This window comes from Gastrolobium bilobum, unplaced genomic scaffold (genome assembly GCF_033153095.1).
Source record: "Gastrolobium bilobum isolate Gb01-03AN ecotype WA unplaced genomic scaffold, APGP_CSIRO_Gbil_v1 utg20292, whole genome shotgun sequence".
NCBI lineage: Eukaryota > Viridiplantae > Streptophyta > Magnoliopsida > Fabales > Fabaceae > Gastrolobium > Gastrolobium bilobum.
Window position 1 is genome coordinate 301,282 of NW_026897798.1, and position 14,121 is coordinate 315,402.

Consider the following 14,121-nt stretch of genomic DNA (forward strand, 5'->3'; position numbering starts at 1 on the left):
AGAAAGGAGAGAGAATAGAAAAAAGAAAAAAAATTTAAAGTGGATCCATATAAAATTTATGTGTGTAGAAAAATGATTTTATGTTATGTAACATAATAAAAATAAAACCCTTAGTTTATACTTCATAACGTCACCCTCCATTTTGTAAATCAAAATCATGGTCAACACGTCGAAACGATACTCAAATCTACTTCAGATATCAAATGTAGAAAGGTTTTGCCAAAAGTCAATCCCAATAAAGATTCCCCGGTTGATCAAAGTAGGTGCCCTCGAGTGTTGAAGATTCACTCCAGGATACATTTTGTAGAGTGACACAGCAAAAGCAGCCCTCGCTCTCACCCACCCACCCACCGATAGGTTATTGAATAATGACAAATGCAATTTTGAAGGGAATCTTATTGGGTCATGAGAGCAAAGTCCTTGAGGTATATAATTCATTATTTGCCATTAAATCATTAGTCAAGGCAAATATAGAACTGCATTAGCACTAGCTAGCTAGGATATATTGTGATCTCTTAATTGGTTCTCTTATTGCCACAATCTGGGTTTCTGTCTCTTTGCGTCTGCAAAAATGCAAAGCACATTATGCTTGATTTTTCTTTTGGAGTGATGCATAGTTGGAGAATGGGTTTGAGCTTTCTAAATGAGCAATTTTAAGCCTTGAGTTAGGCAAAAGCCAATTTTGGATGATACTCTCTAGGCTAGATCAATGTAATCACTTGTTTGTTTATAATTTAATTAGCAGTTTTTAATCACTTTGCTTTGACATAAAAATTATAATCTATTGCGCAAATAATTGATAGAAAAACAAACCAAATATTGAAATGAACAAATCCACTAATCACACAATTTTTTCTCTCTCTTAATGGTCAATAAAGTTTCTTTTTCTACCATTTTTTAATTTTTTTCTGGCGGTGCTCGACTTTTCACTAGGGCAAACACGGATTTCAAGATTGGCTCCTAGAATCCTAGTCCATTTCTACATAAGACTTGAATTTATAAAGAATTTAAAAAATAATAATAATTTTGAGTGAATAGCTTTTAGATACATAAAAATCACACTTAATGTATAAACCTTCATCCTTATGTAATAAATTATAATTGTGTTCTTGAGAGTGAAATAATATCTTTACACTTTTTTTTTCTCCATCGAATGCGTAGGTTTTTCCATTGAAAATCCCACACCCTTAGGGGGCGTTTGGTTCAGGAATTTTTTTTGGAATAATAGGGAAATGAAATAGATAGAGAAATGATTGGAAAGATAGATAAAGTGAGATAGGTAGAAAAATGTAAAAAAAAGTTGTTTGGTGGGGAAAAACTTTACTGGAAAAATTAGGTAACTTTATGAAATCAACGGTGCATTAAAAGCCAGATAATCGGTTTTCCGAAAATTCCCACCTTCAAATTGGGTTTCTAAACAGTGCGGATATCTATGTTTCTCATAAATCCAGACAAATTGGATAGATGGGTTTTTGGTGAAAAACATTAAAACAAACATGGTGTTTCTAAAAATCATACTTGAGAAAGATAGATATCCGCTGAAAAGCTCCCAACCAAACACCACCTTAAGTTTCCTTTTTCAAATCTACTTAATCAATTTCATATCAATTGTACATCCATCTTCGTATTCTTTATTTATATGCAGATTCAAATATGAATTTTTTGGGTATAAAATTTAGAAGGAATTATATTGACAAGTTTTTTTTCTTACAAACTACACTAAGTATGACTAGTCAGATTTCAATCAAGAGTGTCTGACTAGTCATACTTAGTGTAGTTTGTAAGTTTATAAGAAAAAAAAGTTTGTCAATATAATCCTCCCCATAAAATTTTACAAACATTATTTGTATCAAAGGGGTGTTTGATAGGAGTATTTTCTTTAGATCCCCGATAGAGTGAGGGTGAATTTTTAAGAAGATCATGTTTAATATCACATTTCAAAAAAGTTACCTAAAAAAGTGATTTACTTCGGAATTCGTTTTATGTGTAAATTGTGAATGAAAATTCCATCCAAAAATACCACTATTTTGGTGGTATTTTTGGATTGTTGGGAAAATAAAAAAAGTGGGTGAAAAAATTGATAAGAATTAGAAAATTTGTCCAATATTCCATGTATTATTTAATACTTATCAAACAATTTTTTTATAACATTTTTGAAAATTACCGTATTCCTAAATATTAAATATTTTTAAGTTAGAAGAGGGAATACAACCAATTGTCAAATCATATTAGATTACTATATCTTGATCCTTTTAATTATCTCTTCAATCAAATATTTTTTCATCCATCATCCCTCTTCTTGAAAAATTTAAAGGGGACTGGAACTTTGGTGGTTCTCCCTCCCTCTTAATGGATGATATGGGTGATAATGAGGCCATGGGCCTGACAGGGGCTTTAGGCCCGGCCTGTTTCGGCCCGTCTTTTTTAATTGTTGAGCTTAAATATGGACTCATATAAAAGTCTTTTTATTTAAAAGGCTTCAGACCTCCATGGATAAGCCCGGCCTTGAGGCCTGGGAGGCTGGCCCGTCTTTAAATTAATTTTTTTTATTATTATTAATCATTCATTTCAACGTTACACTGCCAGCGTCCCTCAGTTTCAATTTTCCTCTCTTGCCTATGCGCTCTCTCTCTCTCCAGTCTCCTCAACCAAGTTTATTTAAAATAATAGCACGACAAGACACCGAAGTCATTGTTTAAAATAATGTCATTTTCAAAGGGCAATCTTCAGCTGTATCCTACAATAAAACAAAGACATTGAAGTTTATTGAGAAATGTGATATTTTCGTTACTATATGGTATATTTTAATAGTTTGAATTTTTCACAGAACATATAAGAAGCATGTTCAACTAGAATGTAGACGAAAATTCTAGAAGAAAAAGCAAAGACGTAAAGCAATGTTATTAGAACCGGACCGGTCATTGACCCGGCCGAGGTACCGGGTCACTAGGTCAATGGTTCAACCGGTGGGTCACTGGTTGAACCGCATGAACCGGATATATATATAAATTAAATTTATATATATACTTAATTATATAATAAATATTTTGAATGGTGTCATCTAAACAATAACCTGATGTAGTTTAGTGGTATTTGCTATGTTGTATATCCTCAATGCAAGGAGTTCAAATCCCATTATTTTATTCAACTGATGATGGTGGTCTAGTGGTTTGAAGTGGCGCTCCTCGCTACAATGTGCCAGGTTCAAATTTCACCTGCTGCGAAAAAATATTTTGTAGCTAATTCTAAAATTCTAAAAGCCCGATTTAATGAGAAAACCGATACCGTTTCACCGGGGTTTATCACTGACCGATTTAATGAGAAAACCGATATCATTTCACCGGGTCACTGGGTCAAACCCGGGTCACATACTTAAGCGGTCCAATGTCAGAACCGATCATTTCACCGGGGTTTATCACCGGGTCACTGGGTCAAACCCGGGTCACATACTTAAGCGGTCCAATGTCAGAACCGGACCAGTTGATGGGCCGGTTAGTCGGTCCGGTTTTAATAACACTGACGTAAAGTAAAGGTCCTATTTGTTATTTTGATTTTTTAATATTAATATGTTTTTTATTATAAAAGAAACAATTGTTTTTTTCTTAGAAAAAATACATATCGGTGCATGATTAATAGGCTAAATACTGTTGCAAATTGGAAGCTAAGGTTTTTATTTTCAGTCTGACACGTTTAAACACAGACTTGGCCCGTTAAGATTAAAGCTCGGCTCGACTCGGCCCGTTAACACTCCTAATAGATGACACTTGAAGCATAATAATATTTTTTTTTTCTCAATTTCTTCTCTCTCTTGCCCTACCTAATGATCAGTGCCCTGGGAGCACTTAAAGAAGTGCCCCCAAATCAAATAGTTCCATAGACTATTAGTTGGAGCTATATTTGATAAGCAGGTTCTTTAAGGCTGAAAGTACAATAGAACTTAATAAGAAATCTAAATCCTGTTACACCGCTCGAAAATGCATGATAATTTTGTTTTCTTAAAACCTCCTCCTGAATTATTTTTATTTTTGTTTGCGGACTCGTTGGCCAAATTAGAGGTGTCAATTGTTTTTTTTTTTTTAAAGAATAAAAAATTAATAATAAGAGATCTGAAAATAGCTAACATTATTGGATAACTCTAGCATGTGGACTCTTGCGCCTAGGAAGTTGTCGCCTTGAAAACGCCTTCAAATGGGGGGAGCAGAGTAAGATATGAAAAAGAGTATGTTTCCAAAAAAAAAAAAATGAAAAAGAGTAAGATATGAAAGAAAATAATTATAAAGGTAGGGGTAATATAATTTTTTTTATATATATATTTGATAAAGGAGGTTCTGAGTAATTGGTACATCTATAATACTAAAAATATTTTGCTTTAAATGGTCGTGCCAAGTTGTCTTTCTTTAGATAGTTTTTTCTTTCTTTCTTATCATTATCATTAGACTCCTTATTACAAATCCAAAAATTTATACTACCAAATACCTACCCTGGATTAAGGCACTACCCATAATTAAAACACATACTCATCAACAAAAATTATATAAATAACATATTCTTTGACGCTATAAAAATTTAGGTGCCATGTGTGTAAATCAACATAAAGTTACATAAAATATAGACTAGATTGGCATAAAATTTCACCTCTTGTACCAATTGAAGGAAAACCATGCAACGAAGACATATTAATATCTGAATTTATTTAAGATAGTGAATTATCGTATTATGTAAAAAATATATAACATATCGCTATAATATGTGAATCTTCTTTGAGAAGACTTCTTTGAAATATGCATACCTCTTTCAAAATAACACATCCGAATAACAAATTATTTTATTTTACCATTTTCAAAATCATCACAATAACTTTATATAATTACCAAATAATTTTTAAATTTTTTTAATTTATTTTAATGTTAACTTAAAAGTAATCTTTAACTTAAAAAAAAATATGCCAAATATACTCTTAGATATACTATCATAAAATTAAATTGACTTAAAATAAATTTTTTGGATCCAAAGTTTCTCTGACAAGAATATTTTGGGTTCAAACTTTTCTTACAATAAGATTTTGGGCCAAACTTTCTCTCCTAGATCCTCTTCACTCTAGGTTGCGACAAGTCATAGCATGTGTTCCGAAGATGTTTGGGGGAAAGAAATTTTTTAAAATTATGAAAAATTGAGATTGGGAATTAGGTTTACCCATATTTGATACGACGATTGTAAATTTTTTTTTGAAAAAGTTGGATTCCCCAATTCATGTTTATGAAAAAAAATTCTATTTTAAAATACCATCAAATGTGTGGTATTTTGAAAATATCATGTATTGAGAATATTTGATAATATTTTTAGAACATAATTAATCTCAATCTACATCTCTAACAATATTTTACAATTAACTAAACATAACATCAAAAAATTAACCCCATATTCTCATAAATGTTGACCTATCAAATAACTTTTTGGTATAGTCCCAGAAAATTCACTTTTTTACTATATCTCTGTGAATTGTAATTTTCGAATAATTTTTTTTTTCTCTTTTACTAAACACCCCTTAAAAGAAAATACATGTCGCACGAGTTCGAAGGACCTATATTTGAACAATACTTCTAAGACTATATTTTCCTCTGTTTAATGTTCTTCTCTGATTATATATCTCAACATCTCTGCCAACAAGTACTTTAGCGACATTGGCCTCAACCTCTCCCCAGCATGCATGCAGCTTGTGTATAGCTAAACGTTTTGAGCAGCTAGTTCTTCGGTTTTGTTCCATTACTTCCTTCCAATGCCTAAGAAATTTTCATATAATAATTCAACATAAAGATCAATATATGTATAATAGATAAAACACCACATATCAATTTTTATTCTGAGAGAAATTTGTATACATGGTTGAGCCATCTTATACCTATTCCAAAATGGCAGCCCTTTTGCGATGGGAGCATGATGGCTCATGGAACTTAATCCCAATATAAATAAGCGAGAGAGGAGACCTAGCCAAATACCCTAAAAGAGTTTTTGTTCACTGGGTTCATCAATCACGGAAAACCAGGGTCACACTAGAGCCTACACTGCTGCCCAACTAGGCCCAATACCAACAGATGCCAAAAGCCCACAACTCAACATGATCACAACGGACTTATCAAAATAATACAATTGGAATATTCATTAACCTGATTAATTTTAAAATAGAAAACTAATTAATTAATATTGCTCACATAAAGAAAAATTTCTAACATTCTCCCACTTCGGCTATATTAATTAATTTAATATTATTTTGAAAATCATTTCATTTTGAAAATGACTCTATCGAGTTAATAACTAAAAAATCATTTTACGTGGCCATGATTTTGAAAAACAATATTCCAATTCCAATACCAGCATTTCATCACAATTCAATCCAACATAACCCCATCATAGGAACATGACGATCAATATACCGAAAATATCATAGCATATGACCATCCATACTCACACACAATAAGTATTACATATTCATGACTCAAGGCGTAGTAAGAATTAGTGCAATAATGTGATCAACAATGTAACACACTAATTCTTATCAGTCCTCAATGTAATTTCTCAACAACATGAAATCACATTACTGCAATTTCTAAACAATATGAAATTACCTTTTTCAATTCAATTTCTTTACAACATGAAATTGAATTAACGCAATTTCCAAATGACATGAAATTGCTTAGTTTAAATAAACCAACATGCCACAATACAACATGAGAGCTCAAAATTTGTGACATCCAATCATCTTTAAGCTCACAAAATGCTTAAAGATACTATTTATACATATATTTATTAGTCGACGGGAGAAATAACAATAATGATGATCATCAATTATTAAAATTCAAACAAAAGTCACAAAAATATCATCAGTTTGCTTGACCAACAAATCAAACTGAATATAACTCTCACTTAGGGCGGGCAAAATGGGTCAACACGCCCCGACCTGCCATTAACCCACTTAAAACGGGGCAGGGCAGGTTGACCCATATTTCAAAAGTGGGCTGAGCAGACCAACCTGCCCCGTTTTATGGTGGGTTGGCGGGTTGGCCCGCCTAAATTTAAAATAAAAAATAAAATGCAATGCTAAAGAATCAAATAAAATGCAAATCAAGGCATAGTTTTGATATCTATACATGACGAGTAACAAAAGGCTGTAATATTAATATTGAAGTGGTTTAAACCAAAAAATATATCTAGTCTAAATTAAATGTTAACATAACAAATAGACGGATCTTTTTACTTCACAGTTTAACATATTGTTAATTGATTAACAGTTTGAATTTGCAATCATGTAACACTCCGTATATATCCGGTAATGTTATCATAATATCGTATTAAGCTGCGCTTAATTAAAAATGCGAAATTACTTTTTCTTTTCAATTATGATGTCATTAACATTACCAACTTGCTTAATAATCAATTAATAAAACATCGCATGTATGTAATTACAATAAAACAGCTAACTGAAATACCTCATAACATAGATAATATAAGTGTGGCTCTAGTCACGGAACTACAACAATGTAGACCGGACCATCTAACAGTTTATACAACTCCAATCTAAAAGTACTAACAGAAAGTGTCATGGATAATCCCCATGCTCACTCAAATAAGGCAACATGCCCAACATCAGTCTCAACAACAACATATCATAAATAGCGGAAAACATAAACAGCATCCAAATCCAGTCATGCTAACATAAAGCAGTAAAACATAATCAGCTAAGCTCCGACCTCCTGCCGCCTGAGGCATCAGTACTCATACTACCTGATCCTGAAATAAGCATTCCCCAAACGTGGAGTAAGATCTCTAATCTAGAAATCTCAGTAAGTCAGTGAGTCCTCAAGGATCTTCCACCCCAAGCTCACTTACATGTGCAATATAAGTTCAAAAGCAGTTTATCATTTATCTTTTCTAAAACAATGCAATGCAGCAGATAATCATGCCATGTGTGTCAATTCTAATCTACTGGCCAGAGACAGTGCATGTATACGTCTATCACCTACACACCGTGCAAGTACCACTTGCATTCACCCCGGTACACCGTCTTGTATGGCGCTACATACTCGCTTCCCATCAAGATGAAACAACACATGCATATTAAAAGCCATTACATGTAAAGTTCAATCAACATATCAAATATCCAAAAGCATGTACACAGCATGCATAAACCATACCCCCATTGGACATGGTGGAACCACAACATGGCTAAACCGAGGACACGAAAGCTTACCTCTAAGCTAGCTATCCAATGCCACAAGCTCAAAGTCCAATCACAACAGATCACAATCTGATATGGACCAAATATAAATCAATAACATGTACCACATGCATACAAATTAAAGACAACGCCTTTTCATTACGCTTTATGTCTTAAGGCTTCTCACCAAGCCATAAGCCCTTAATCACTTGATTCTGACTTAGTTTAATTAAAACAGAAGTTCAACTTCATCAATCTAGGGTCCACAAACCCCCAATAGCCTACTGTCCTCACAGCACAACTATTGTTCTTCAAAATCCCAAAATATCCGGATATTCCTCGGGACCATATCCGGATATTCAATATCCGGATATCTCACTGTGCATATCCGGATATCCAATATCCGGATATCCAGAATCCCATATCCGGATATCAAATATCCGGATATCCAAAACTCAATATCCGGATATTCATCGGGCATATATCTGGATATTTCACGACAGAATGCAGTTATGCATTTTCGTGAAGATATCCATCCAAGGTTGGGTTTTTACCAATTTTAAACACCTAAACATACATTTCTAGGTGTGTTTGACATTATCCAACGTTAAGTTATCATCTTTTAACCTTTACATGCATCAAGGTTCCATTTTTAAGCTTAAAGACTCAAGCTCAAAGGTGATGAAGCTTACCAAACCTCAAACTCAGAAAAGGGTGCTCTTGGAGCTCACACAACAGCTCCAAGGTTTTGTCTCTCACAGAACACGAAAATACACACCAAGGAGGGTCTTTTCTTCTCAAAGGTTGCTCCTTGGAGCTCCAACAACTCAAGGAAGAAGCTCACACACTCCCATAAGGCAGTCCAGACTCCAAACAGCCTCCACACAGCCACCACACTCAGGAAAAGAGCTCCTTTCACACTCACAATGATCTCTCCCACTCACCCAAGGTACAAAGTGAAGAGAAAAGGAGGAAGAGAGGTCACAAAGCTCACAAAATGGTGGTGAAGCAATGTAACAGTGGAACCAACAGCTGACCAGCCCCTCACCCACGTAGAGAAACTGTTTTCTAGGGTTTTGTGCCCTTAATAAGGGTATATATAGCCCACTTAAAGATTAACACACAGTATTAACTTTAATTGCTATGCTTAGTATTTTAATGCCAAACTTTGGATTGTGAAACTACATAATTTTCTAAGATTTATCATATTTTTCTTATAATTTTCTGAGCACCTTTTCAGTACGCGCTTTTCCAAGCCAGTACCGGTTTCTAGCACCAGTTCTCATTATCTGGACTTGAAACTCATTTTACAAGTCCTACATATTATTCTAGTAATTAACATGCACTTACTTTAATTTTCCGGGATACTTTTTCGGTACTCATTTATCCCGACTAGCAGAACCAGTATCTGCACTTTTCTTCCGAAAAGCGACTTTCAGCAATATTACCCACTTACTATAATTATTAAAGCCTCATAATAATTATTAGGGTCAATTATGGAATCATTTCCTATTTTCTCATAATTTATTAATTAAATTCCTTAATTAACGGTGCGGGTTCTTACAGAATCTATATCAATCTCATCGATTTGCCATGCAAGAACCATGAAACTCATTCGTGTACGAAATACACACATACTTGATATAGCAAAGAGAACAAAATCAAAGTTTGGAGACCAAAAATAAAAGTATAATTTCTTCATTACTTTTCCCTAGTTTAGAAATATCCACAAATTCCATGCCTCAAAAAAGTTGAAATCACAAGGCAATCAGTGGGGTCATCCACACCACATCATTTCTTACAAAAAGCCTTATGAATAACATTATGCATTGCCCTTGCAAACAAACACCTGCATGCTTTTTAACATGAACCAAAATATAACTATGAACTACTAGAAATTAGACTGACTACTGCAGCATAAATGAACAATGAAGATCATCTTCCACATCAAGATTTAATCATCAGCATTAGATGCCACACTTGCATTATCATCTTCATCATCAACATCTTCATTTACAAATCACAATTCAAAAATAAAATAATCATATTAACGAACAATCATGATTAAAAATCTTCTAGTAGTTACATTAAAATTAAATAAATTACCATTAGGAACAAAATCATTCAACCAATTGCGGGTGCAAATCAAAGCTTCAACACATTTGGGCAATAAACTACTTCTATATTTGTTAAGGACACGTGCCCCAATACTAAATGCAGATTCATATGCCACAGTGGTTATAGGAATGCTTAACAAGTCACGAGCCATTAATGATAAATCTGGAAAACGTTTACAATTTTCCTTCCACCATTGTAATACATCCAAATTTTCATGATACTCAAAACACAATGCTGGCTCTTTTAAATAAATGTCAAGATGAGACCTTCCAGCTTTATTTGCAAGGTGATGATTGATCAATTTCAAATTCTATCACATGAAAAAAATAGGATTAAGGTTACAAAAATATAGAACATAAAGTAACTAAATTACATCAACTTACATTAAACATTGGCAGTTCCCATCCTTTGTTGTCCCTTGACTTTGACACACTTGAAGATTGAGATGTAATATCACTTTGATCATTCTAAGTGGAGAAATTGTTGCTTGCATATTGCTCATATAGCATGAACAACTTTCTCTTTACATTTTCTACCTTTTGATCAGCTGTAGATGCTTCAATTGTTGAGGAACAATATCTTAATGATTCTAACTTCACTCGAGGGTCAAGAATGAAACCAAAAGCAAGTTGCATGCTATATTCATCCCAATATTTGTCAAACTTCAGCAACATATTTTTAGCCATAGTCCTTAAAACATCATCATCATCATTCAAATGATGAATTAGAATGCATTGAATTTTCCAAACTTGCTCAAAATACAAGTTGGAAGTAGGATAGGATGTGCCAGAAATCAAGTTGGTGATATCATAAAATGGCTTCAAGAAAATGCAAAATTTTTCTCCTCTTTTCCATTCTTCTGCAGATGGACAATATTTATAATTCTTATCATTCAATTGAAGACTTGCAAACACCTGTTGGTAACCAAGAGCACTTTGAAGCATCAAATATGAGTTCCATCTTGTAGGAACATCTAAACACAAGCCAATTAATGTGTCAACATCTCCAATTTGGTCAATGCATTCCTTAAATTTTAATTCTCTACTTTCTGAACCCCTAACATATTTGACACTTTCTCTAATCTTCATCAAGGCATCACCACATACTTTCAACCCTTCTTGGACAATTAGATTCAAAATGTGTGCAGAACAACGCATATGAAAAAATTCTCCATTACATAACAACAAATTTTGCAAGATAAATTGACCTTTTAAAATGTGAGCTACCATGTTGTCATTGGCAGTGACATTATCCAAAGTAATACTAAAAACCTTCTTCTCTATTCCTCATTCCTTCAAAAAATCAAGTATTTTTTTTTACAATTCGAATCTAGTGTGAGGAGGAGGCATATGAGAGAAGTTGAGATTTTTTCTATTTAACCTCCATTTTGTATCAATATAATGTGCTGTCAAACATATGTAACCCTCCGTTTGAACAGATGTCCACAAATCAGAAGTTAAACAAATCCTAGTAGGAATGTCAGCTAATGTTTTTTTTTGAGCTTTTCCTTCTCTTTCTTGTAGATATTCAACACATCATTCTTAGCTGTATTTCTTGAAATAGAAATTGCATCAGGATTCAAGTATTTTATCCATTCCCTAATCTTCTTGTATTCAACAAAGTTAAATGGAAAATCATGTTCAATGATTGCAACCACCAACATCTCACGAGCCACTATTTGATCTATCTTGTGAGACTTTAGTTTCCCTTGCATATCTATAATCATTTGATCTATGTCTTAAAATTTGATTTCTTTACACTTTTCAATGTGTCAATTTAATGTTGATGTCCCATATGTTTTTCCATCAACTTTATACTCTTTTCCACAAGCATTGCATTTCGCCCTTTCAATTCCATCATCTCCCACCCCTACCTTCGTGAAAAATTTCCAACAATCTGATGTTGTTGTCTTAGCCCTTTTCTTTTTTCCTTCAACAAATTCAGGTTCTTCCATTTCAATGTCTAATTTTCCCCCATCACCAATTGTAGGATTGTTATTCGATTCCATCTCAATTCAGATTAAAAACTAAAGAAATCCACTGCACATTGCAAAACATACATAAAGAATTCAGATTGCTAAATTCATGGAATCATATTTCAACTAAAAGTATGAGTACAAATCAATCGGACATTATATTTCAACTAAATCACCGCTCATTATATTTCAACTAAAAACTAAAAATATTTCAACTAAATTAATCAGACATCATATTTCATGGAATTATATTAGCAAATATAGCATCTTATAATTTAATATGTACAAATCAATCGGACATATATTTAGATACCCATTCATTTTTTCTTTTGCTGTAATTAAAACACAACCACCACTCATAATTTAGTAAAGCAGGAATATGAGTACTTAGCATCATATTTTTATTGTCCTATTCAGATTTTTTTTATACATTGTGATATTCAGATTAGCAAAGCATCGAATGGCCAACCTTCTAGTTTTTTTTTTGACTATTTATTTCTTTTTCCTTGATTTTTTTTTTGGAATACAAGCACATTTCAGTTTTGTATATGTAAGCATCTTTGAGAAATATTATTTCATGGTTATATCAAACAAAAAGGTACCTGTTGAAGTTGATACACATTTGACACGTAAATTTAGAAAACATTTCAATATAATTTCTCTAAATATACATCAAGGAAACAAAATAAACAAAAAAGGATCCATTTTTTTTACATAAAGTAACTAACCCCACAAGTTTTGCACAAATAAAAAGTAAATCCCTTCATTCTCTTTTCATCCACGCAACAAAATATATGCTTCAAAATTGAATGTGATGTTTCAAGAATCAAGCGCTCATTTTTTTTTCCAATAAAAACAAAAACATAGTATACACTGTAAAACTAAGGAAAGATTTACACTTTACAGAGCAACAATGAACCAAAATAAAAAATAAAAAACAGAGACTGACCCAATAAAAAAGGTGAACTGAAAAAGCACGCAAACACATAAAAAAGGAGTATAGGATTAGAACCACAAATGGGGTACGAGATTCCAACAGAAAAAATGGGCCAAAGGGTGTAGCAGTAAACATACCTATAGTCTAACTTTCTTTTGAAATTAGATGTGAACCATATGGGGTTGACTCGTTGAGCACCGTCACATTTGAAAGCGAGTAAAGATTGGTTAGTAGTAATGAGTGAAAGCATCAAAGCGTGAAAAATGCAAAGAGATATAAGTGTGAGTGACTGAACTGCCAATAGGTTTCGAGATTGGAATAGCAAAGAGACGAAACGTCGTTGCTGAGTTTGCAGGAACTGACACTCCAAACGGCATTCTCGTTGACGGAAAGGATGGAGCTACTGCACTGGGGTTGGGGGTGCTCTGCTAGGGCAAATGAGATTAACAGTAAATAAATTTTACGTTTTACATATACACTTTTATCTTTTAGCTTTTTGTATTGAAGTATAATTTTTTTTTAAAATTTAAAATTTAAAAAAGCTAACCCGTCAGGCCAACCCGGCCCGGCCCGTTATAAACCCGTTTTAACCTGTTTGTAAACGGGGCGAGTTGTATTGGGTTATTTTGTTTAGAGTGATAACCCAACCCGTTAACTTAGGTGGGTCATACGGGTTGACCCATCGGATCAGACCTGTTTTGCCAGCTCTACTGATCAAGGGAATCAAAAGAATTTAAAACACTTAAAAGAAAACCTCGAGTACAACTCCCACTAATGAAGGGAATCAAAAGGATTTAAAGTACTCATATATACAAAGGAGGCTACTTCAAGGTATTTCCTACAAAAGCTTTTATTTCATTCAGTAAATCATCATCTTAC

General features: G+C 33.3%; 1 protein-coding gene across 1 annotated transcript; it reads right to left on the reverse strand.

Moving 5' to 3' along the window:
- Positions 1-10,166: 10,166 nt before the first annotated feature.
- LOC133310410 (zinc finger BED domain-containing protein RICESLEEPER 2-like) lies at positions 10,167-11,487 on the reverse strand. Its single transcript, XM_061511341.1, has 4 exons — positions 10,867-11,487; positions 10,714-10,797; positions 10,319-10,640; positions 10,167-10,219 (listed from the first exon to the last, which is right to left on the reverse strand). Exons 1-4 carry the CDS (start codon positions 11,485-11,487, stop codon positions 10,167-10,169), a joined length of 1,080 nt encoding a protein of 359 aa, XP_061367325.1.
- Positions 11,488-14,121: the final 2,634 nt, after the last annotated feature.

What these genes read in the sequence shown, in the direction of transcription:
- LOC133310410 (XM_061511341.1), bottom strand. Translation starts at nt 11,487, where the DNA reads ATGCGTTGTTCTGCACACATTTTGAATCTAATTGTCCAAGAAGGGTTG. An exon ending in CATCTACAGCTGATCAAAAG is followed by an intron (nt 10,798 to 10,866) that starts GTAGAAAATGTA and finishes TTCTCCACTTAG; the next exon opens with AATGATCAAAGTGATATTAC. An exon ending in GAATGATTTTGTTCCTAATG is followed by an intron (nt 10,220 to 10,318) that starts GTAATTTATTTA and finishes TTGTAAATGAAG; the next exon opens with ATGTTGATGATGAAGATGAT.